The following is a 24,433-nucleotide window of genomic DNA, read 5'->3' on the forward strand; positions in this document are numbered from 1 at the left end:
GATTAATTCGCTGATTGGTTAAGACTCAGAACCCAATCATTTCTACTTTGAACCTTCTTGCATTGTCTCACATGTGAGCTTTTGGGGACACCTCACATCTAATCCTTTACAGTACCACAAGTAAAAAGTGGAATGACTAATCCTCAGTGAGGTGAGTAACTAAAGGAATACATAGAAATTCAATACTGGACAGCAAAAGAAAGCATAGAGACACAGAAAGTTGGAAACTTTGAACATAATAGATGAAATAATATGTTAGAGATATGGCAGGCTGGCTGGCAGCAGTATGGCAGTCACAACTGCTGAAGAGCAGGCAATGAGAGAATAGCTTTGGGAACCTGTAGAATAGAGAGAGAGAGAGATCTTAGTGTACTTAGAGTCAGTATGGGAAGCTGTTGAGTAAAAGGCAACCAAAATCACTTGTCCCACAGGTGGACAGTCTTGTGGGAACCAGGATCACTAGGAGTCCATTAAAAGCTCAAGCAGAGGCAGAGATAGCAAACTCATAAAAGAGGTTTCCAGTGTATCCAGCAGTTGCCTATTATAGGCTGTATGGTGTGCTTGGACTAGTGTGATTAAAATAAATGCAAAGAAAATTGTGCTCAGGACATTCAGGCTAAGGATACTAAGGATAGAGATAGAGTTCCTTTATTGCTGGAATTTCATAAGAGCTATTGGAAAGATGCCAATAATGGCCACATATGAGCATCTGTACTCCAAGACTAATACTGGGAAATTCTCATCCATAGCAGTGAATGTAAATCCTATGGAGTTTTTACCTCTGCACCTTAAAGGTGGAATTTATGAGAGGTAACTGAGACCCAGATGTCCATCATAGATTTGTATCTCCCAAGAATCCAAGAATGTGGATCAAGGCTCAAATACCTACTGACAGAGTTCCAACAGTCACCCAAGACCAAACACCAGCTACTGAAACTCTGCACCACCTCTGCTATAGGAACAAAAATTTCTTTAGCACTCCTCCAACAATTCCACCATAAACTGAGAGATAGGATACTGAGAGCTACTACAACTAACTTTGGCTCCTAACCACCATGACTGACAGCTAATTGAGGAACACAAAAATGTCAGATGTCATAGCCTCCAGATCTTTGCCCAAGGGTTGCAGAGTAAAAAAGTAAAAATATGAAGAATGAAAATCCAACTTTTTCTATAATTGTGATCATTACCTCCACTAAGATAAGCCCTTTATTTCTCATTAAGAATTTTTAGCTTTCTTTCTTTCTCCCACGCAATACTCAACCCCATATTTTTACCTTTTTTAATTTATAAATTTTTTCAAACATTATTTCATTATATTTTATAACTGTTTTACTTTCTTGTGTGTGTTCTCATTATGGGAATAGGTTAGGAAATATATATATGGATATATATATATATATATACATATACATATATATGTATATATATATATACATATATATATATACATATATATGTATATGTATATATATATATATATATATACATATATATATATGTATATATATATATATATATATATATATATATATATATATATATATATATAAATTTATGTCACGAGTGTCTGTGGGCTGTGTGTGGACTTTGTTGGTATTGTAGCCTAGTTAATAGGAACATCTGATGTCTGGGAACTTCCAGTGGACATTTCCTATGTAAGAGACTGCCCAGAAACATTGTGAATTCCTATTTTGCTCTTCCATGTCACACATAGCACCTGGGATAGGTGTGACCTGCCAAGATTCCAATCAACCTGCTGATTGTACATCACAAAGCAAAACTCCACCCTTGAAACCTTCCTGTCTTTGATGTACTCCCTTAAATAAACCACTGGAGCCATTTTCTTTTGTCTAGTTCCAGCTCTTGCGTGGACTGGATATATCAGGGGCTGAGTTTTTGAAAATATATTTCTGACTCTTTGTTTTTTGTTCTTCACTAATTACTCTAGACTCTAATTTCTCGGGTGGTTTACACCCTCCTTGGCAGGAAGAAGAACCCATTAATGAGATGCTGGCCATCACCCCATAAATTCATATATATTATTGTTTCATTCTTCACTTGGTTTGACTTAGGTGGGGTATTATTATAAGTTAATTTGAGCTGTTTTGTTCTTACATTTGGTTGTTTGTTTGTACCTTGTGTTTTGTCTCTCTTATTGCCCATACATCACTCTTTCTCCAAATAATAAGCAAATTTTATGTTCCCTCTTCTTTTCTTTATTAATTTGTTATTTTTATTCCTACTTTATAACCATCATCTGCTATCTATCTCCTGCCTTTCCTTTGTTAAATTTTTTAATATTTCAAAATTTATTTTGCTCCTACCCTATCTTCTCTTCATTAAGAAACTGCAATCCTGGAGATCGGAGATCTGGGGAAAAGCCTGCCCTCCACATTGCAGCGTGGAGAACCAGAGAAAAGCCCAATTCATCAAAAGAAACCATCAGAGAGCCTACAGAATGGGAGCAGATCTTTACCACAAGCACATCAGACAGAGTACTAATCTCTAGGATATATAAAACACTCAAAAATCCTAACACCAAAAACCCAAAGAACCCAATCAGTAAAAGGGCCAAGGAACTGAAGCAACACTTCTCAGAAGAGGATATACAATCAGTCAACAAACATGAAAAAATGGTCAACATTTCTAGCAACTAGAGAAATGCAAACCAAAACTACTCTAAGATTTCATCTCACTCCAGTCAGAATTGCAGCTATCAAGAATACAAACAATAATAAGTGTTGGAGAGAATGTGGGGGAAAAGGCACACTCATACATTGCTGGTGGGACTGCAAACTGGTGCAGCCAATCTGGAAAGCAGTATGGAGATTCCTTGGAAAACTTGGAATGGAACCACCATTTGACCCAGCTATTCCACTCCTCGGTTTATTCCTAAAGGTCTTAAAAACAGCATACTACAGGAATGATAGCTAAATTGTAGAACCATCCCTGATGCCCTTCAGTAGAAGAATGGATAGGGAAACTTTGGTATATGTACACAATGGAACATTACTCAGCATTAAAAGAGAACAAAATCATGGCATTTGCAGTGCCTATATAGCACTGAGTGCCTATATTAAATAAATAGAGAAATCTCAAATACGCTTTCTCCACTTGAAAACCTCATAAAAATATGAACAAACTAATTCCAAAATCAGCATAGGACAGAAAATAATTAAGATTGAAACCAAAATGAATCAAGTTGAGAATAACAAAAGTACATAAAAACAAAGAAAGTTGGTTCTTTGAGAAGAAAAATAAGATTGATAAACCCTTTACCCAACTAACCAACAGAAAGAAAAAACCCAAATCAACAAAATTATAAATGACAAAGGAGATATCACCACAGACACTTCTGAAATTCAGAGGATCATAGTCACGATTTTGAAAATTTGTACTCCAATAAATTGGAAAATCTAAAAGATACTGACAAATTTGGGGGCGCATATTATCTTTCCAAATTGAAGCAAAAAAGATGTACAAAATCTAAATAGACAAGTATTCAGGTAATGAAATTAAAACAGCAATTAAACGCCTTTCAAGAAAGAAAAGCCTAAAATGTGATGGATTCTCAGCTTAGTTCTACCAAACCTTAAAGAAAAACTAACACAGTCCTTTCTTGTTGTTGTTCTCTTTAAAAAATCATATATGACAGTGGGATGTATTTTGACATAACATACATACATGGAGTATAACTTCCCATTCTTGTGATTGTACATGATGTGGAGTTACACTGGCTGAATATTCATATATGAACATAGAAAAGTTATATCCAATTAATTCTACTGTCTTTCCCATTCCAATCTCCCTCTTCCCTCATTATCCTATGTTCAATCCAGGGAGCTTCTTCTCTTCCCTCCCTTCCACCTATTGTGAGTCAGCATCAGCATATCAGAGAGAACATTTAGCCTTTGTTTTTTTTTTTTTTGGGGGGGGGGGGGTTGGCTTATTTCATTTACCATGATAGTCTCCAGTTTTATCCATTTACTGGTGAATGCCATAACTTCATTATTCTTTATGGCTGAACAATATTCCATCATGTGTATGTACCACATTTTCTTTCTCCTTTTATCTTTTGCAGGACACCTGAGCTATTTCTCTAGCTTGGTTATTGTGAATTAAACTGCTATGAACATACTGTTAAATAAATTTGGCTTCTGTTTTTCTACTTTTTATCCTAGCATCAGATTTTCATTGGTTTAAAAATAAAACTTTAAATTTATAAAGTATAAAAAATAGACAAAATAAAATCAAAACCAACAAATAGAGAGGATTTGGCAACACTACCTCTGAATATGATTTGCTTGATGATAGAAATGTAGTCTTCAGGCTCCTGCTCTGTTGAGATTTCCCATGGGATTTCAGAGATATTTAATAATTTATATAGCTGACTTGAGCTCTTCATTCCACAAAGCAGAGTAACAACACTTTCTGGTGAGTCAAGAACTTCTTCCAGAAACTGACGCTTCTTTGAAGTTAGGTCTTTAAGCAGGTCATTGGATAATATCAAAAGTTTACATTTGTAAGAGTTTAAGCTTAGCAATTCCAAATGCTGAAGAGAGAAACTGTCTAAGCAATATAACAGGATTGCTTCTCTTTTCACAACATGGAAAAACACTTCTCTCAAGTACACAGCCCATTCCTCAGCATCTTCTTCATATATTATCATGATGTCTTTTGCATTTCCTAGAAACAGAGAAAATAACGTATTATCTTTTAAAAATGCTAATAGCAGTCTATATTTGATTTATTTTCATAATCTGCCAATATATTCTTTAGGCAATATGATAATGTGCTTGTCCCTGAGTTTAATCCCTGGTACTCCCCCCAAAAAAATATAGAATGTGGAAACTGATTTTGGGTAAACAAAATAACAATATCACCCTTCATAGAATTTAGACTTTTTATAGAGCCAAGATTTGAAATGTAATTTAAAAAATGACCTCATTCTCTCAATATTTCTTGTGTCATCATTTCTTCCTAAGCAATAATAAATAAGCTAAAAAATACTTGGAATGAAGACATTTTTATCAGAAAAGTAACATTTCCATCAATTTTACTCAACAATAATTTTTCATTTGCAAGTAACATGAAGAGTATGATCTTATTTTTAATTAAAAATCATTCCCTTCTCTCTTTTCCAGCTGGAACCAAGGAGGGTGCCAAAGAGAAGGAAAAGGAGGTTCATGCTGTGTCAGAAACCCTTAGGAAAAAGTGAAAGAATTAAAGAAGTTTGCCCAAAATCTGATTCAAAAGTCTTATTATTAAGCTTATCTATGAAAAAGCCAAGGAACATAGGCAGATGTACAGAGTGGAGATTTGAATGGTTAGGGTAACAAGATCATATGGCAACTTCTGTGTACCCGCAGAAACCAAATTGGTATTGGTCATCAGAATCAACGATATCAATGGTGTGAGCCCAAAGGTTCATTAGGTGTTACAACTTCTTTACCTTCGACAGATCTTCAATGGCACCTTTGTTAAGCTCAACAAGACTTCAATTAACATGCTCAGGATTGTGGAATCATATGCTGCATGGGGGTACCCAAACCTGAAGTTGGTGACTGCACTGATCTATAAGCGTGGATATGGCAAAATCAATAAAAAACAAATTGCCTTGGCAGAGAATGCTTTGATTGCTTGATCTCTTGGTAAATATAGCATCATCTGAAGGGAGGATTTGATTCATGAGATCTACATTGTTAGAAGATGCTTCAAAGAAGCAAATAACTTCTGTGCCCCTTCAAATTATCTTTGCTAGGACATGGAATGAAGAAAAAGACCACACATTTTGTAGAAGGTGGAAATGCTGGCCATAGGGGAAGATCAGATTCACAGGCTTATTAGAAGGATGACCTAAGGTATTTTTGTAATCTGGTTAGTTAATAAAACAATACCTGCTCTCAAAAATAAATAAATAAATAAATTTTAAAAAAGCATTACCTGACTATCTACCCAAAGTAATTTCTAATTTCCTTAGTTGTTAGCAATGGTTGTTTATGAGGGTGATGTAAGATTAAGATAGATTCTTTTTTTTTTCACTGATTTTTTTTATTGATTATTTAAAGCATTACATAGCTCATGATATATCAACTTTCATACATTTGACTCAAATTGTGTTTTGAACTCCCATTTTCACCCCAAATACAGATTGCAGAATCACATCTGTTACATATTCACATTTTTACATAATGCCATATTAGTGACTGTTGTATTCTGCTACCTTTCCTATCCCCTACTATCCCCCCTCCCCTCCCTTCCCATCTTCCCTCTCTACCTCCCCTGCTGTTGTTCAATTCTCTCCCTTTTTTTTCCCTCCCCCTTGCCCCTCATGACCTCTTATAATTTTATGTATCATTGAAGGTCTCCTACCATTTCCATATGCTTTCCCTTCTCTCTCCGTTTCTCTCCCCCCATTTGTCTTTGTTTACTGTTAGTCTTTTCCTCATGCTCTTCCTTCCTGTTCTGTTCTTAGTTGCTCTCTTTATATCAAAGCAGACATTTGGCATTTGTTTTTTAGGGCTTGGCTAGCTTCGCTTAGCATAATCTGCTCTAATGCCATCCATTTCCCTGCAAATTCTATGATTTTGTCATTTCTTAGTGCTGCATAATACTCCATTGTGTATAGATGCCACATTTTTTTTTATCCATTCATCTATTGAGGGGCATCTAGGTTGGTTCCACAGTCTAGCTATTGTGAATTGTGCCGCTATAATCATTGATGCAGCCGTATCCCTATAGTGCGCTCTTTTAAGGTCCTCAGGGAATAGTCCGAGAAGGGCGATAGCTGGGTCAAATGGTGGATCCATTCCCAGCTTTCCCAGGAATCTCCATACTGTTTTCCAACTTGGCCTCACCATTTTACAGCCCCACCAACAGTGTACAAGTGTACCCTTTTCCCCACATCCCTGCCAACACTTATTGCTGTTTGACTTCATAATGGCTGCCAATCTTACTGGAGTGAGATGGTATCTTAGGGTGGTTTTGATTTGCATTTCTCTGATTGCTAGAGATGGTGAGCATTTTTTCATGTACTTGTTGATTGATTGTATGTCCTCCTCTGAGAAGTGTCTGTTCAGGTCCTTGGCCCATTTGTTGATTGGGTTATTTGTTATCTTATTGTTTAATTTTTTAAGTTCTTTGTACATTCTGGATATTAGGGCTCTATCTGAGGTGTGGGGGGTAAAAATTTGTTCCCAGGATGTAGGCTCTCTATTTACCTCCTTCATTGTTTCTCTTGCTGAGAAAAAACTTTTTAGTTTAAGTAAGTCCCATTTGTTTATTCTTGTTATTAACTCTTGGGCTATGGGTGTCCTATTAAGGAATTTGGAGCCCGACCCCACAATATGTAGATCGTAGCCAACTTTTTCTTCTATCAGACGCAGTGTCTCTGATTTGATATCTAGCTCCCTGATCCATTTTGAGTTAATTTTTGTGGATGGCGAGAGAAAGGGATTCAATTTCATTTTGTTGCATATGGATTTCCAATTTTCCCAGCACCATTTGTTGAAGATGCTATCCTTCCTCCATTGCATGCTTTTAGCCCCTTTATCAAATATAAGATAGTTGTAACTTTGTGGATTAGTCTCTGTGTCCTCTATTCTGTACCATTGGTCCACCTGCCTGTTTTGGTACCAGTACCATGCTGTTTTTGTTACTATTGCTTTGTAGTACAGTTTGACCTCTGGTATCGCTATACCTCCAGATTCACACTTCCTGCTTAGAATTGCTTTTGCTATTCTGGGTCTTTTGTTTTTCCATATGAATTTCATGATTGCTTTGTCTATTTCTACAAGAAATGCCATTGGGATTTTGATTGGCATCGCATTAAACCTGTAGAGAACTTTGGGTAATATCGCCATTTTGATGATGTTAGTTCTGCCTATCCATGAACAGGGTACATTTTTCCATCTTCTGAGATCTTCTTCTATCTCTCTCTTTAGGGTTCTGTAGTTTTCATTGTATAAGTCTTTCACCTCTTTTGTTAGGTTGATTCCCAAGTATCTTATTTTCTTTGAGGATATTGTGAATGGAGTGGTTTTCCTTATTTCCATTTCAGAGGTTTTGTTGCTGATATACAGGAATGCCTTTGATTTATGCGTGTTGATTTTATAACCTGCCACTTTGCTGAATTCATTTATTAACTCTAGCAGCTTCTTTGTAGACTCTTTTGGGTCTGTTAAGTACATTATCATGTCATCCGCAAATAGCGATAATTTAATTTCTTCTTTTCCTATTTTTATGCCTTTAATTTCTTTTGTCTGTCTAATTGCTCTGGCTAGTACTTCGAGAACTAAATTGAATAGAAGTGGTGATAGAGGGCATCCCTGTCTTGTTCCAGATTTTAGAGGGAATGCCTTCAGTTTTTCTCCGTTTAGGATGATGCTAGCCTGAGGTTTAGCATATATAGCTTTTACAATGTTGAGGTAAGTTCCTGTTATCCCTAGTTTTCCTAGTGTTTTGAACATAAAGGGATGCTGTACTTTGTCAAATGCTTTTTCTGCATCCATCGAGATGATCATATGGTTCTTGTGTTTAAGTCTATTGATGTGGTGAATAGCATTTATTGATTTCCGTATATTGAACCATCCTTGCATCCCAGGAATGAATCCTACTTGATCATGGTGTACAAGTTTTCTGATATGTTTTTGTATTCGATTCGCCAGAATTTTATTGAGAATTTTTGCATCCAAGTTCATTAGAGATATTGGTCTGTAGTTTTCTTTCTTTGAAGTATCTTTGTCTGGTTTTGGGATCAAAGTGATGTTGGCCTCATAGAATGAATTTGGAAGAGCTCCTTCTTTTTCTATTTCTTGAAATAGCTTGAAAAGTATTGGTATTAATTCTTCTTTGAAGGTTTTGTAGAACTCCGCTGTATACCCATCCGGTCCAGGGCTTTTCTTGGGTGAAAAATAGTGCCCAAAACTAACAGCAGGAGGTATCTCAGTAAAGGGGGAGGAAAGTAACCAAAAAGTAAAACTAGCCAAACTAAAATAAATAAATAAAGAAGCATGACTGGAAGTACAAATCATATCTCAATTGTAACCTTAAATGTTAATGGCCTAAACTCACCAATCAAGAGACATAGGCTAGTAACCTGGATCAAAAAAACAAATCCAACAATATGCTGCCTTCAGGAGACTCATATGATAGGAAAAGACATACACAGGCTGAAGGTAAAAGGTTGGGAAAAATCATACCACTCACATGGCCCTCGGAAGCAAGCAGGAGTGGCCATACTCATATCGAATAAAATCAACTTCAAACCTAAGTTAATCAAGAAGGATAAGAAGGACACTATATACTGTTAAAAGGAACCATCCACCAACAAGACATAACAATCATCAATTTGTATGCACCAAACAATGGAGCTGCAACGTTCATAAAACAAACTGTCCTCAAGTTCAAGAGTCAAATAGACCACAACACAATAATTATGGGTGACTTCAACACACTGCTCTCGCCATTAGACAGATCCTCTAGACAAAAACTGAATAAAGAAACTATAGAACTCAACAGCACAATCAATAACCTAGACTTAACCGACATATATAGAATATATCAACCATCATCAAGTGGATACACGTTCTTCTCAGCAGCACATGGATCCTACTCAAAGATAGACCATATATTATGCCATAAGGCAACTCTTAGTAAATATAAAGGCGTGGAGATAATACCATGCACCATATCTGATCATAATGGAATGAAATTGGAAATCAATGATAAAAGAAGGAAGGAAAAATCCTACATCACATGGTAAATGAACAATATGTTATTGAATGATCAATGGGTTATAGAAGACATAAAGGAGGAGATGAAAAAATTCTTAGAGTCAAATGATAATACAGAGACAACATACCGGAATCTATGGGACACAATGAAAGCAGTTTTATGAGGGAAATTCATTTCTTGGAGTTCTTACCTCAAAAAAAGAAAAAAACCAACAAATAAATGAACTCACACAACACCTCAAAAACCTAGAAAAGGAAGAGCAAAACAACAGCAAATGTAGTAGAAGACAAGAAATAATTAAAATTAGAGCAGAAATCAACGAAATTGAAACAAAAGAAACCATTGAAAAAATTGATAAAACTAAAAGTTGGTTCTTTGAAAAAATAAATAAGATAGACAAGCCCTTAGCCATGCTAACGAAAAGAAGAAGAGAGAGAACTCAAATTACTAACATACGGGATGAAAAAGGCAATATCACAACAGACACTACAGAAATACAGAAGATAATTAGAAAGTATTTTGAAACCCTATATTCCAATAAAATAGAAGATAGTGAAGATATCGATAAATTTCTTAAGGCATATGATTTGCCCAGATTGAGACAGGAAGACACACACAATTTAAACAGACCAATAACAAAGGAAGAAATAGAAGAAGCCATCAAAAGACTACCAACCAAGATAGATTCTTAAGAAAATTACACAGGTAGTCTTTTTCAATACCCTAAAGTCACTTTTACTTATGTTGAAAATTGAGCCTTCTTTATACATTTATATTTGATTTATACTTTGTCAATGATCTCTATCTGGATATTGTTTATATTTTTAATAGTTAATGTGTATCATTTTGCAAAACAAAATGATCATCTTTAAATGTCAGTTTGTGTGGTATCAAAAGGATGGAAAGCAAGGTACCAAAAGTCTTGTAATCCACAATCCTGCTTTTCTCTGGGATTCAGGATGTGTGTTCAGCACAACTGAGGCAGGGCAGTGAGCAGCTAATGATCTTGAGAACTTTTAAATTTTTATTGAATTACTGATTTTATGTATTTTTTGTCTTTTCTCATCCTATAAGTATTTATCCAAAGGCAGATTATCTTTCAATTTATTGATTCCTACTCTTTCCTACCATAATTTCCTGAACAAATATTCAATAATTGTTTGAATACATTTATATGTAAAACATTAGAAATAAACATCTGGCAAAAATTGTGCAAGAATCATATGCAAGTTGCGTGTGAATCATCAGTACAATTTTGTCACTGTGTAGTCTCTCAGTTTGGAGAATAAATAGTCACTTGTTGAACAAACACAAATATCATGTCATAATTCAGTATTTTTATGTTTGAGTAAGAGTGGAGGAAAAGTTTTCTTTATATTAAATATAACCAGGATAAGCAGGTCCTCTATGGTTATAAAATTATCAGAGCAAAATTAAACTAGCAATAATAAAAATACTGAGCACCCTGAAACTAGGCCTATATGTGTTTTATACATTCTACTTCATTTAAGCCTCAAAATTACCTACTAAGTAGATACTAATATTTTTCCCATTTTACAGATGGGAAAACTGACATTCTTCTACAATCAGAATTCCAGAGCAGTCTGGCTGCTCCACTGCCTATAATTCTAACAGCCAAGGACAGGGTAACATTATTTAAAAGATTAAGATAGATTCTTTGTAAAGATATGGGTTAGACACTCTTAAGCTGGTGATGGGGTGATCTTAAGGTATGTAAAGTGTGAGAAGGTTACTGGGAGTCTGGTTTCCTGTCCAGGAAAAAGAGGAAGGAAAAGGAACATATGCCGCACCTGAAGGGTACAGTTATCTAAGAACTCACAGAATTTACTTCTTGACTCTAACACTCGAATCAATAAAACATATAATAAGCTTTGAGGACATATTAAAGTACAGAATGAGCACTCCTATTACTGGGTTAGGTATTGCAATAGGCTGATAAATATAAGAAATCCATTCTAGAGACCATCACAAACTGCCTCCAAAGCTTCTCAAGAAAATTACACAGGTAGTCTTTTTCAATACCCTAAAGCCACTTTTACTCATGTTGAAAATTGAGCCTTCTCGATACATTTGTATTTGATTTATACTTTGTCAATAATCTCTATCTGGAAATTTTCAAAAGCATCAAGATTGTCATTGAATGTCATTCCTTTCTTCTCTATAACTGAAATCATTTCAGTATATTCATCTTCAATTTTCTGAATTACTATTTACTAATAATTCACATGTTGCTAAGCAGTTAATGTGTACTATCTCATTCATCCTCAAAAATATGTATGGAGTTGGTCTTGGTATCCTTGATGTATTAGTGGTTACAGCAACCATCAGAGAAGTTAAGTAACTGTCACAGCCACAGAAGTAATCATTGATCTTCATGCCCCCTTCCATTCTTTTCATATGAAACCAAGTCCAGTCAAGATACAAAAGTTTAATACATAAACACCCCTCCCACCATTTTTTGTTTCAGTCCTGGGGATTGATCCCAGGATCTCTATCAGTGGCCTACATACCAATACTTTTTAAATTTTGAGACAGAGTCTTGCTAAATTGTCCAAGTTGGTCTCAAACTTGAAATCCTCCTGCATCAGCCTCCCCCAAAATCTGGGATTACAGGTATGCACCACCATGCCTGGCCTAGGGGCCCTTTCATAAACATTGTTTTCTTTTACCTTGGCCTAGGAAATAGAAACTTGTTCTTGAGTAATATCTAGCCTGTAGACCCACAAGTAGTTATGTATGAATTTTCAAAAGTATCCTGTAGACTTGTAGTGTACTTTGTTTTATGCACTGAAGTAAATGAAGTCTAAATCATCATTCTTCTCTTTTAAGGAAGGTTACTATCATTAAGACTCACCAGCTTTTATAAATGGTGAAAGAAAACAATAAATGATGAACCTGAAACATAGAAATACAAAATCTTCATTCCTGGAAAGCTACAGTATGATATTACAGTATGATAAAAGTACATTGCTCTTGAAGATTCAATTACGCTCAGCAAATAAATTATTAAAATGTAGATCTTCGGTCCAGCAACATAAAGTAAATGATGGCATTATAGGATGGTTTTACAGGAACAGAATAGAGCAGTATTAATTTTTACATATTTACCATAAAGTGTTCTTTGAGATTCAATAGTATCTTATTTATTTATCTAACAAAATATTACAATGAATTTTTCTACTTGAAGGGAATTTGTATTAATAATCTATGTTAATAATTGCTTTTACATAGAAAATAGATTATACCACATATCATTGTCAAAAGAATGAGGCTAAGCATAAACTAAAATCCTTCCTATTTTACATGCATAGCTTCAAATGGCAGATTTTCTTCTTCTTGAAAAAGATCCAATCTCATATCCACGTTTTGATTGCATATAATGGGAAAAGATTGCATGAAGCATCTTTTCAATATTACATTTTTTCTACTGGTGACCAACATAGAGAAGAAGAAAAAGTAAAAAATTATAAAAAATAAGTTACAGTCATAATGGAATCTATAGTGACTACATGAACATTAATCTTGATAAAATCGCACACATATATCATTACTTAAATCACACAGTAAATATAGTTAAATTGGTTTTAGATCCCAAATTTGTAATATCATTTCTAGTATTAAGACAGAGAAACGCACTTTAACTCACATTTCTTCTCCAGGAAAGCTGATTAATTTCATTTATTCATAGTGACAAAAAGTGCCAAGCCCTTCTTGTATGCTCTGTATGTATCTGTGTAGTGGGTGCTGCTGATGCGTATCCCAAGTCTTCATGGACTGCCAGCTATAACAACTTACCAAGCAGCTATCAAAGTCAGTTACCAAGCACACTATTCACATCTGCCCTCTGCTTAGCTGCCTTAGACTTTCTCTAATGCTGAGAGCTTCTTTAGCCTGTGCACCTGCCCAGCTGCTCAGAAATGCTGGGAACTGAATGCACTGAGGGGTGACAGGTGACTTCAACTAATGAGGAATTGAAGCAAATGGGTAAATGACTGACCTTCTCCATTCTGTCATGGAACAGGTTTGTTCTACAGGTAACAGTGGTCCCAATGATATGGCATTATAATTGCTCATTGCATTATTCTTCTTATGAATAAACTCATCACTGGCTTTTGTGAGTGAGGAATTGTCTCAAAGTCCTCATTAGTGCATCACAGGCTTCCCTCTAAATAAAGTACCTAAACTCAAGTCCATTTCTCAGATTCTTTTCATTAGAATTCTCTGCACATGTCATTTAGTTCTTCCTTTCAAATATAGATAGCTGTAAAACATAATTTTGAGATTATTCTTTTTAGCCATGGTGAGCAATGACCAGCAAAAATAATTTTTATATAAATTCAGGACTCTCCCTTTTCTCGTTCTTTTTAAAATGCAAACACTCCTAGGCCTTATAGGGCAATCAGGCCATTTAGCTCAGTACAACTCTCCTCCTGCCCTTCTAAGCCACTTACTAGAGAATTTGCCCACTTGCTAGCATGCTAACCCACTTACCAGTAACTCATTTAGCCTAAACTGTTCAAACTCTCCATGTTATGATATGATTATTTTAATGGAACTATAACTGAACCAAGAGCTCACTCTCCAGAATATAGACCAGTCAAATCCCTTTTCTTCTCCATATTTCTTTGAGTGCTGTCATTGTTATTTAAACACTCATTCAAAACAGTGGAACTAACCTTTATGCCCTTCAATAGATGAATGGATAAAGAAACTGTGGTACAGATACACAATGGAATATTACTCAGCATCAAAAGAGAATAAAATTATGGCATTTGCAGGTAAATTGATGGAGTTGGATAATATCATGCTAAATGAAGGAAGCCAACCCCAAAACACCAGGGGAAAATGTTTTCTCTGATAAATGGATACTAATCCATAATGGGGGGTGGCATGGGATGAGTGGAAGGACTTTGGATGGAACAAAGGGGAGCGGGGAGGTAAAGGGGTAGGAAAGATGGTGGAATGAGATGGACATCATTACCCTCGGTACATGTATGTTTGCATGAATGATGTGATTCTACTTCATATAAAACCAGAGAAGTACCAAATTCTGCTCCATTTGTGTAAAATGAATCCAAGAGCTTTCTATTGCCATGTGTAACTGACTAGACCTAATAAACAAAACAGTGGAGTAGAATATTGAGGCTCCAGCTGGTACTAATTGTTAATAGGTCATTTAAAAAATTATAAACGTAAGAGACTCTAGATCTGTGTGAAGGTTTACATGTTTCAAACTTACCTAGTGGAAGTTTGAGGAATTCTATTCCTGCAATATCCATATCCTTCCCTTCCTTTTACTGCTATTACTGTCTAGATTATGGATTCTAAAAAACAGATTATAAAACAGCTTATTATTTTATGCTTTAAGAAAAGAATACTGTGATAAACTACAATAAACTACAAATTTTAAGATGAATTCTAATTTTAGAGAATTTAAATAGCTCATGCCTATAATCCCAGAGGCTAGGGAGGCTGAGGCAGGAGAGTGATGAGTTCAAAGCCAGCCTCAGCAAAATCGAGGCATTAAGCAACTCAGTGAGACCCTGTCTCTAAATAAAATACAAAATGGGGCTGGGAATATGGCTCAGTGGTCAAGTCCCCTTGAGTTCAATTGCCAGTACCTACCCCCAAATAAATAAATAGCAAAACCAAACAAAAACAGAAACACAGTCAGAATCAAATTTAATAGGACCACTATTTCACACAGTGTCTAAGTGCTTCTCATTTCACCCACTCGCCCTAAGAATGCTGTCCTCAGGACCTGGTTACTTTCTGTGATCTCTCCAGATTGCTCCTGCCCTATAGATTACAGTTCACAGGCTCCATGGCTTCCCCCACAGAAAGCAATACACTGAACGTGAGAAGAAGGAATGGTGGGGGCGATTTCTTGGCCTTCCCACTCACTCCCTTATTCTGGTTTTGGCAGTGTCTCCTTTCTTGTGTGGCCCCTTCTCTGAAGCTTTTCTTCTGTGCTCCGGTTTTCATGCAGCTCCAGTCACATCTTCTCTCCTTTTCCCTCAGGAGCCTAATAAAGGATTCCTACTGTTGTTAATCTGAATGCTTCATTATCCCTCCTTGGATTCTTCAGCCCTGCATATCTCAATAAATAATCCTTTTATTATATTTTTCAGTTAACATCTTTAATGGTGCCATCTGTTTTCTGTCAGGATCCTGATAAATAGAGGTCCAAAGAGTGCCCAAAGGAAACAGGCTCTACCAGATGGATTTTGGAACTGGGTTGCTCTCGTAAATGTGGAGTATTCAAGGAACCCCTTGCCAGGGAAAACTGGTACACCAGCAATTTATGGCATGCGGAGGCACCATAAGGATTTAGATTTTTCACTAGTGATTATTTGGGATGGGGTGCCAGTGGAGGGAAGTTTTAGGAGATCAAATGACAGTGGAATTTAGTTAGTATGTGCAAAAGGGCTTACAGAAATGTGGATGGGAGGGAGGAATATGACTGCCCAGACAGTTTAGACAGGATGTGCATGCAGAAAGAAAGCTGCTACTAACCCTTCTAGCTACTACTAACCCTTCTAGGATTCATAAAACTTTTGTAAGAGCACTGTTTAGACAAGTGGGGAATCCTAAGACTTGAGACCAGAAGATTGAGGCAGAGATAAGAATGGGAACTTAGAAATTCCAAATACCCTGGAATCTTTCTTTAACAGAGGAAATCAGCATTTCCCTATAAAATCAACAAACAAACAAACAAAAAAACAAAACCAAAAATAAATGTTTTCAAAAACTTCTCTTGAAATAATTGCCTCACCCCTGAGGTCAACTCTTCTCAGTACCTATGACAGCCTACAATTAATAACTAAAATTAAATCCCACAAGGGAAAGGACGAGCATTCTACATAAACTATTTCATATTCAGAAATTGTTCCTGGATCTTGCCAATGTGTACCATCATGAGTCTGAGAAGTATGCATGGAATGAATTTTAAGGGTTATGAGACTGAAGAAGGCAAGGTAAAAAGTTGAATCTGACTGAACTTATCAACATGATTATATTCTTACAGGATTCATGATTTAATGTGCTATCTCAACACCTATGGAGTTACCTTAGAATAGTTAACTAAAACATGGATTCCTTGTGGCCTACGGTCATGCAGTTGCAATGCCAGAACTTCCTTGCTAGGAATTGGCTCGCAAACTATCCCTAAAAAACCAGATAGCAAATACTTGAGGCTTTGTGGACTACGTAGGCTGTCTTCCTCTTTCTCTCCCTCTCCTTTTCCCTCCCTCCCTACCTCCTATTCCTCTTTCTTCTACTTCTTCTTTTAAAACACTCTAAAAGTATAAAAACCATTATTATTAGCTCACAAGGGCACCCAAACAGGACACTGGCTGATTTTGTCTTTGGTCATATTTTGCTGACCTGCTCTCTGAAGTGTTTTGACATTCCCTTCGCTAAGAATTAAGAAACTTCATCCTGAAAAGCACTGTGTGTGTTGTCTGTCCTCTGCAGGAGGGAGACCATGAAGAGGATTAAACCTTTGAATTGAACTTTGGACATCAATGGGGAATAATGAAGTCTGGATTGGAGGATTACAAATATTAGCACTTAATCCTTAGAATCAAAAGAGTTTTTTACTTTATGACTTTATGGATGGTGGTAGTAATTGATCTGGGATACTTAGAATGAAATATGTGTGTAGACTATATAGGGTCTACTTCATTTTTGTAACCAAAGGAATTCTAGATCTGAGTGTAGAAACTGACTTGAGTTGTTGTATTAAACTATTAGTTCAATAGTTTAAATAGTTTATAGGTTCAGAGACTTTGGCTGAAGAGAGGTCAGGTCTTTTTGGCAAAGTATTTTCTATGCTGCTAAATGTGGATACTATATACGTTCTCTAAGCCTTTCCCAGGCTGACTGGCATCCACATATGGACTAGAAAAAAAAATACCCAGGAGTGTCCTGTAGTGATAACTAGTTAATGATCACATCTGACACAAATTCCTGAAGACTCAAAATGCAACCACAGAGAATACAGAAGTCAGGTGTATTGATAAATGACACCTTGCCATGCATGTATCTTAAATAATAATTCCAGTGAGCCCTAGGAGATATCTCATGGGTATATTTAGAGCCAAGAATGTATAGTGGTAACATATGTACATAGTAAATATCAGAATCCTTATAGAGGATGATGAATATTATGATTAAAAGGTCAAAATATAAGTCTCTGAAATTGTTGCACTTTATCCCCCCAGTAAACTACAAAACAAAATAGAACAGAAACCTATATACCTGGGAGAATTAAAAATATTAGTGCTACTCATAAAGAAATGAAAGATGTGATGGTAATTATTTCTTCACAACTCTTTTCGTGCACCAGTTTACTAGAGCAAAAGCCATAGTTTCTTGTAAAATAACTGCTGATTTTCACAAACATTATTAAGGTTTTGCTATTAACTGTTGTTCTATGATGTCTTTATTGGAGCAAATCAACCAGCCTATGGAAACTATAAACAGATATTGATCAAGTAATTACTTTCTAATTTACTTCTTTCTAAAGATAATAAGAAGCAATTTGCAGTCATTTGGCCAAGGTAGGAGTAACCTATCACTGACTTACCTCAAGACTATGCCTCCTGTCAAAAGAAGATCTGTAGATTTATTGACCATATTGATATAACAATAATACCATGTATCATTTTATGCAAAATATAAAGCATGGAATTGATGAAATTAAATTTACTTGCTCATAAGGAAAGAGCAAATGCCCTAGATGCCATATTATAATATATTTATATCAGAGTGTGAATGTGAACATCTTGAAACTCAGGGCCCTACAACACTGGCAAACTTTCTAGACATCCAATGGTTTGAGGCATATCACGACACCCTTATATACCAAACGACAAATTACTCTGTCTCATCCATCATTTTATGGGCCTCTTCATTTTGAAGAAATTTGCACATTGGAGTATTCTGACCCATTGAGAAAGTAGCCAGTAATAAAAACTGTTTTTCAGTACAACCCAGAATAAGAAGGGGATCTGCTACATAATCAAGCTGCAGCACAACCTACACTGTCATTTGAGCTTTATGATAATGCTTTATAGATTTTTTTGGCAAGTCTCATTAGGTGATCCACAACACAGACACCTAAGATTTTTAAGGAAGATTAGCCTTTTTTAAATATCTTCTTTCTTTTTGAAAACTAACTTGTGAGTTATTATTGGGTCTTGATAGAGATTACTGTTTGCTTGCAGGATACTAAGTGTTTATGTAATCTAGTTGGCCATTAATACACTAATGTTCTATGACACACCACATTAGAAATCTGGCTATGAGTAACCAGATTCCCTCAGAAAATGGATACTTTATATTAGAAAACCAGAGTAGAGCAGTTCTAGGTGGGACAAGCAATTTCCACGAGCATGTGGTTCAAACTCCCTTGAAACTAAACCTTTCAGCTTCATACCTCTCCTGCAGTACACATCTATAGATTCGTGGGGGATTGCCAAATCTCTTAGCAGAGGAAAAGAAGTATGGCATTGGCTTCTAGATGAGTTTGACAGTATTGCTGTCAACAGGCCACAGTGAATGACTGCTGTACTGCAGCTCCACTCTTGGATGCCCCTGAAAGGAAAAAGTAGCAGGAAACTCAAGTTGACAAAAACTTGGGAAATACATATGGCGTTTACTTTGGTTTGAAGAAAAGAAGGTTGAGCTAGGGATCTACATTGAACAGAAGAAGAAGAAAGAGTGGAAAAGAATGTGCTTATTTCACTTCAGAGTGGAGTACACAAACTGGGTTACAAAATAAGAAAAAAAAATATTTAGGAAACATGACCCTATAAATTTTGTTCTTCCATATAATGATTTTGTTATTTTTTTGTGGCTTATATACAGGCAAATTAGATTTGAACTCCTGTGTCCCACTTTTCCTTTGTGAGTAATTGAATCTGTATAATAAGCTTTCGGCCACATTGGTGATCAACAAAGTATACTGAAAATTTGCTACAGTTATAATTGAGGCTGCAAAGGGATCAAAGGTTTATAGGTTTTATATAGTTATAAGAAAATTCATCTTGGAAAGGCTTTGTCCTGTGGCAAAGCACTTTCCACAAACACAGAGTTGATTTCAAGGAAGAACATGTAATTACAGAAAGGTTAGGGCTGTAGTTGTAGATAATCTGAAGACAGATTATTGATATTATCCTTGAAGGCAGGTCTGTTATTAGACTACATTTACATGATTGGATTGGTTTGTCAAATGTATACATTTCTAAAAATTTTTTAAATGTATACACTAAAAGTGAATTTTACTTAGTTGTATTATTCAATATTCTTGACTACATAAAGCAATAGTCTGATGAAAATCAATACAATTTTTAATATTTGCAAAAAAGCATGTCCAGAGCTCCAACAGCAACTTCCTAACACCATAACCAAAGAATAAAATAAATCTTTAAACTCTCTTAATGTTTAAATACCCATATTTCCTAACTCTATAAATGCCTTAAGTCAGAATTTGATACAAACTACCATATCTGTCAGTAGTAATTTCAGTACCTCTCTAATCTGAAAATTGAATCTTCTTTAAATGACTTAGTAGATATTAATTAGTATAATTGAAAATCAAGATTATTTCCTGGAGAAATTACAACTGACATTGCCATCAATGATAAATGCAGGCTTTAGTATTTATACCTCAAAATGAAGTATGTGAAGATCCTAGGGGACATAATTTCAATTAATTTTGTAGTATATCAGTAGTAGATTCCACTTCTCAAATTTTTATATTTCAAATTTTATCATTTCAGTATAAAACATATACTAGGAGCCAAGATCAAAAGAAGCTTGTAATCAGCATCCCAATTCTTAGCTATAGTGCTTCATGAAATTCCCACAGCACACAAGGACATATGTTCTTGACAGCTCTTGACCTGTGGTCCAAGGCCTTTCATACAGAGAGGGTATAACTGACTGTGAGATTTCATATTACAAACTTTACTTTCTCACAAATATAAGCCACATTAGCCAATATCAACTTATTCAGCAATTAAGGCAATATTTGATTTCCCTTTCTGCCTTGTTTCTTTTTTTGTTATTTCTTAATATTCAAACATTGAAGAAGGTTCTTTTTTGCTCCATCCTCTCTCCTACCCTCCCTCAACACAATTCCCTAAGTTATTCCTACTGAAAAAATGTTTAATACTTGATTACAAAACTGTTCCACATTGCAAGTAACGTACACTGAAATTCCCCTCAATAGTAATAAAATGGAAATTACTTGCACAATTATATTACATTGTGTTTTCATACTACTCATGATATTATAGTTTTTTTTTAAAAAAGTAATTTCATTCAAAAGTATAATTTTAAACTTAAGAAGACACAAACTAGAAAGTTTGAGAAAACTGCCCAGGACCATACCAATATTATACCATAAAACTGAACTTAAATCCACACCTATTGCCAAACTACTGTTTGAGTATCAAACTATACTGCAAACAATATTATTGACAAAATGAAATAAATCTGCATTTCCTTCCTTAGGGTTCCCAATGAATAACAGTATGTGAAAATTTGTTCAGATTAAAAAAGAGTAACTTCAGTTCCTCTGACAAATCTAATTTTGTTGTCCTAGTTCTGAGCAAGAGAAATCTGTGTTCACCTTCTCTTGTTTCTTTAGTCTTCTTCAGTCCCCAGTGGAACCTCTTTTTTCCAAATCACAAGATGGTAGCAGTGGCAGAAAAACTGAGAGGCTGAATAATCATTACTTGAGGGCAAGGATTAAAATAGTTTGTTTTTCCTTTCTGAATTCCTTTCATGAACTTTAGGAAGATCTAACTGTGTAAATGGATTCTGTGTTACTAAAGTATACAAATCAAGGACATAGTGAATACATTCCATGTCCTTTAACTCCCAGAGCATCTTACAATTTACACTGGCAAGAATTTGATTATTTATATGACAGTAATATCTTCCTGGAGTTATTTTACATGCAGAATTATGTATGACACCATCTAATGAATATAGAACTGATTAAAAACACACCATTAGCAAAACCCTAGGCAGAAATTTCACTCAAAATTTACATTCAATTATGGAGAATATGGTATATGTATATTGGAAATAATTATGTACTAGAAAATATGTACATATTATAAAAAAGAATACAATAAATGTCTACTCATCAGATATAAGCAAAACCAGTAAAAGAGCATCACCCTGACATCTAAAATGTTGGTAGCCATTCTTGACCTTAAGGGAAATAGCAGATCTTCTGTCACCTATGGAAGCTCTCCAAGGCTTCCTGGAGCCTATGCTCACCATGAACAAGACTTCTGGGGAGAGTTCAAAAGACAGCAAGTGATCAAAACATTAGATAATTCTAAAACATTCCTCAACTTTGGAACACTTGATAAGAACTACATCATCCCCTTATGAACTCTCTTTTCAAAATGTGGGCAGGGGTGCCAATACCATGCTGTTTTTGTTACTATTGCTCTGTAGTATAGTTTAAGGTCTGGTATAGTGATGCCACCTGCTACAACTCTTCTTACTAAGGAATGCTTTTGAAATTCTGGATCTCTTATTTTTCCAGGTGAATTCCATTACCTGAAGTACATGTATGAAGACACAGATGGTGTGACTCTACTTTGTGTTCAACCAGACATGAAAAATTGTGCTCTATATGTATACTATGAATTGAAATGCATTCTTCTGTCCTATATAACAAATTAGAATAAATGAATAAATAAATAAATAAATAAATAAATAAATAAGGTCAAGGGCCTCTCTGAGTCAGAAGCACCTTTTGAAGCTTGATAGAATCTGAATATTCCAGAATGAGGGCCCAGGAAAGAATCATCATGCAACTAAGCACTCCAGTGATCCTTAAGTTCACACAAGTTTGAGAAGCACTGTAGGGTTTTTGTTTTGTTTTTGTTTTTTAATACTGACAGTGTTTCTAGATCAATAGTTGATGATTACAGCCAAGGTTCTTAATTTCTGAAACTTTACTGCTATATATGAATATATAAAGAAAATTAAGATTTTTGTCTTTTGTATGAGGAAAAAATATATAGCTTATATTATTTAATGAATTGAATGCCTGTATGTGATTTATATAATTCACTAAAACCATTAACTTGTTCAAATTTTGTTTATGAAATGAGGGACAAATTACCCACTTATAAAAAAAGGATATAATGTTTGAAATTATGTACCTAAAATATGGATTGTAATTCTGAAAGGAATATTGTATTTATGATGGTTATCCAAAATTATAAAAAGTAATATAGATGGTGATTTGGTGAAGATTTTATAATCTAATCAAGTTGTGATTAATACTATTTTTAAATATTCCATTTCATATTAACTTTTACAAAGATTGTCATTTTATGATTAAATGCCAACACTCCAAGTAGATGTCTTATTAGTAATATTACAACAGCACAGAACAGTTAAAATTCCTAAGTAAAAAAATTAATGTTCACATTTTGGGGCTGATATTTTGTACAAGATTGAGTACTAAACTTTTCTTTTTTTCTTTTTTTTTAAAGACAGAGAGAGAGAGAGAGAATTTTTTAATATTTATTTTTTAGTTTTCGGCGGACACAACATCTTTGTTTGTATGTGGTGCTGAGGATCGAACCTGGGCCGCACGCATCTGAGCAGAAATAGTGAAGCATTGAAGATTCCTGATGGGCTTGTTTTCATTAATATTTGACACTTGGAAGTATATAATAAGAGTACATAATATATAATAATTTATAATATATAAGTATATAATAATTTTTGTGAATTTCCAGACAAAGAAATAAGATTTTAGAATATGAAGCACCAGAAAGAGATACTACGATTATCTATGTTTTCTTTTGAAATGAGCAGGATACTGTCCATCATGAACTGAAGTGCTACACTATTATATAAGTTTTAAAGATAAAGCTATGCCGAGAATATACAAAAACAAATGTTTGAAATTTAATCTGAAATAATTTTAGTAATTCACTTTATTTATTGATCGGAATTTTAATTATTACACTTAAAAACAATATAGAAAAACAGCTTTCCAAATGCAATATAATTTTTTTCCTAATATTTTTTTATTTAAAAATAAAATTTACCACTTGAACCTATATTTATGTAGTTAAATATATTCAGAAATCCTTAATACTTTCAGACAGTCATATTTAACCAAATAACCTTCCTTTCTACCTTTCTATAACTCTCATTCTCACTACTCTAACATTTTATAGTTCTCAGCCATCACTTGGATTTTCAGATCATGTATTTTGAAATTCAAAAGGAGAATTTACCACAATCACCCATAAGTATTATAATTATACCTTTATCAGTTCCATTCACATCTTTGTTTACACATTTATTTAATAATCTTTTAATGATTATTATAAAAAACTATCATTCAGACTTTAAGGGATTAAAAAGATTATAAAGCATAATTCCTGCCCTGAAAGGGACTTACATATTATAAAAAGGAAATGGATTAGTATAAACCGATTTACCACAGGTAGATTATTTTAATATCTCAGCAAGATCTATGGCTGAGGAATCTTCTCATCTATATTTATCATAGGGTCAGTGTAAAAATATTGTCTTGGAAATTAACTATTAATAAAACCTTATGCATCATAAAATGCAGAAATGAATAATTTACAAATCAAAAATATCTAAATTTTTT

General features: G+C 34.7%; 1 protein-coding gene and 1 pseudogene across 2 annotated transcripts in view; one reads left to right on the forward strand and one right to left on the reverse strand.

The window, feature by feature from the left end:
• Window positions 1–24,433, reverse strand: part of BANK1 (B cell scaffold protein with ankyrin repeats 1) — a 299,134-nt gene that overhangs the window by 254,293 nt on the left and 20,408 nt on the right. The window contains exon 2 of the mRNA XM_081304567.1: window positions 4,291–4,689. Coding sequence (XP_081160693.1) covers window positions 4,291–4,689 — 399 coding nt within the window. The remainder of the gene's footprint in view (window positions 1–4,290; window positions 4,690–24,433) is intronic.
• LOC308654264 (large ribosomal subunit protein uL30-like) lies at window positions 5,093–5,863 on the forward strand (annotated as a pseudogene). The gene has a single exon. The product of its transcript is annotated as a large ribosomal subunit protein uL30-like (transcript).

The sequence above is a fragment of the Spermophilus citellus genome (genome assembly GCF_964194105.1).
Source record: "Spermophilus citellus genome assembly, chromosome: 8".
Lineage (NCBI taxonomy): Eukaryota > Metazoa > Chordata > Mammalia > Rodentia > Sciuridae > Spermophilus > Spermophilus citellus.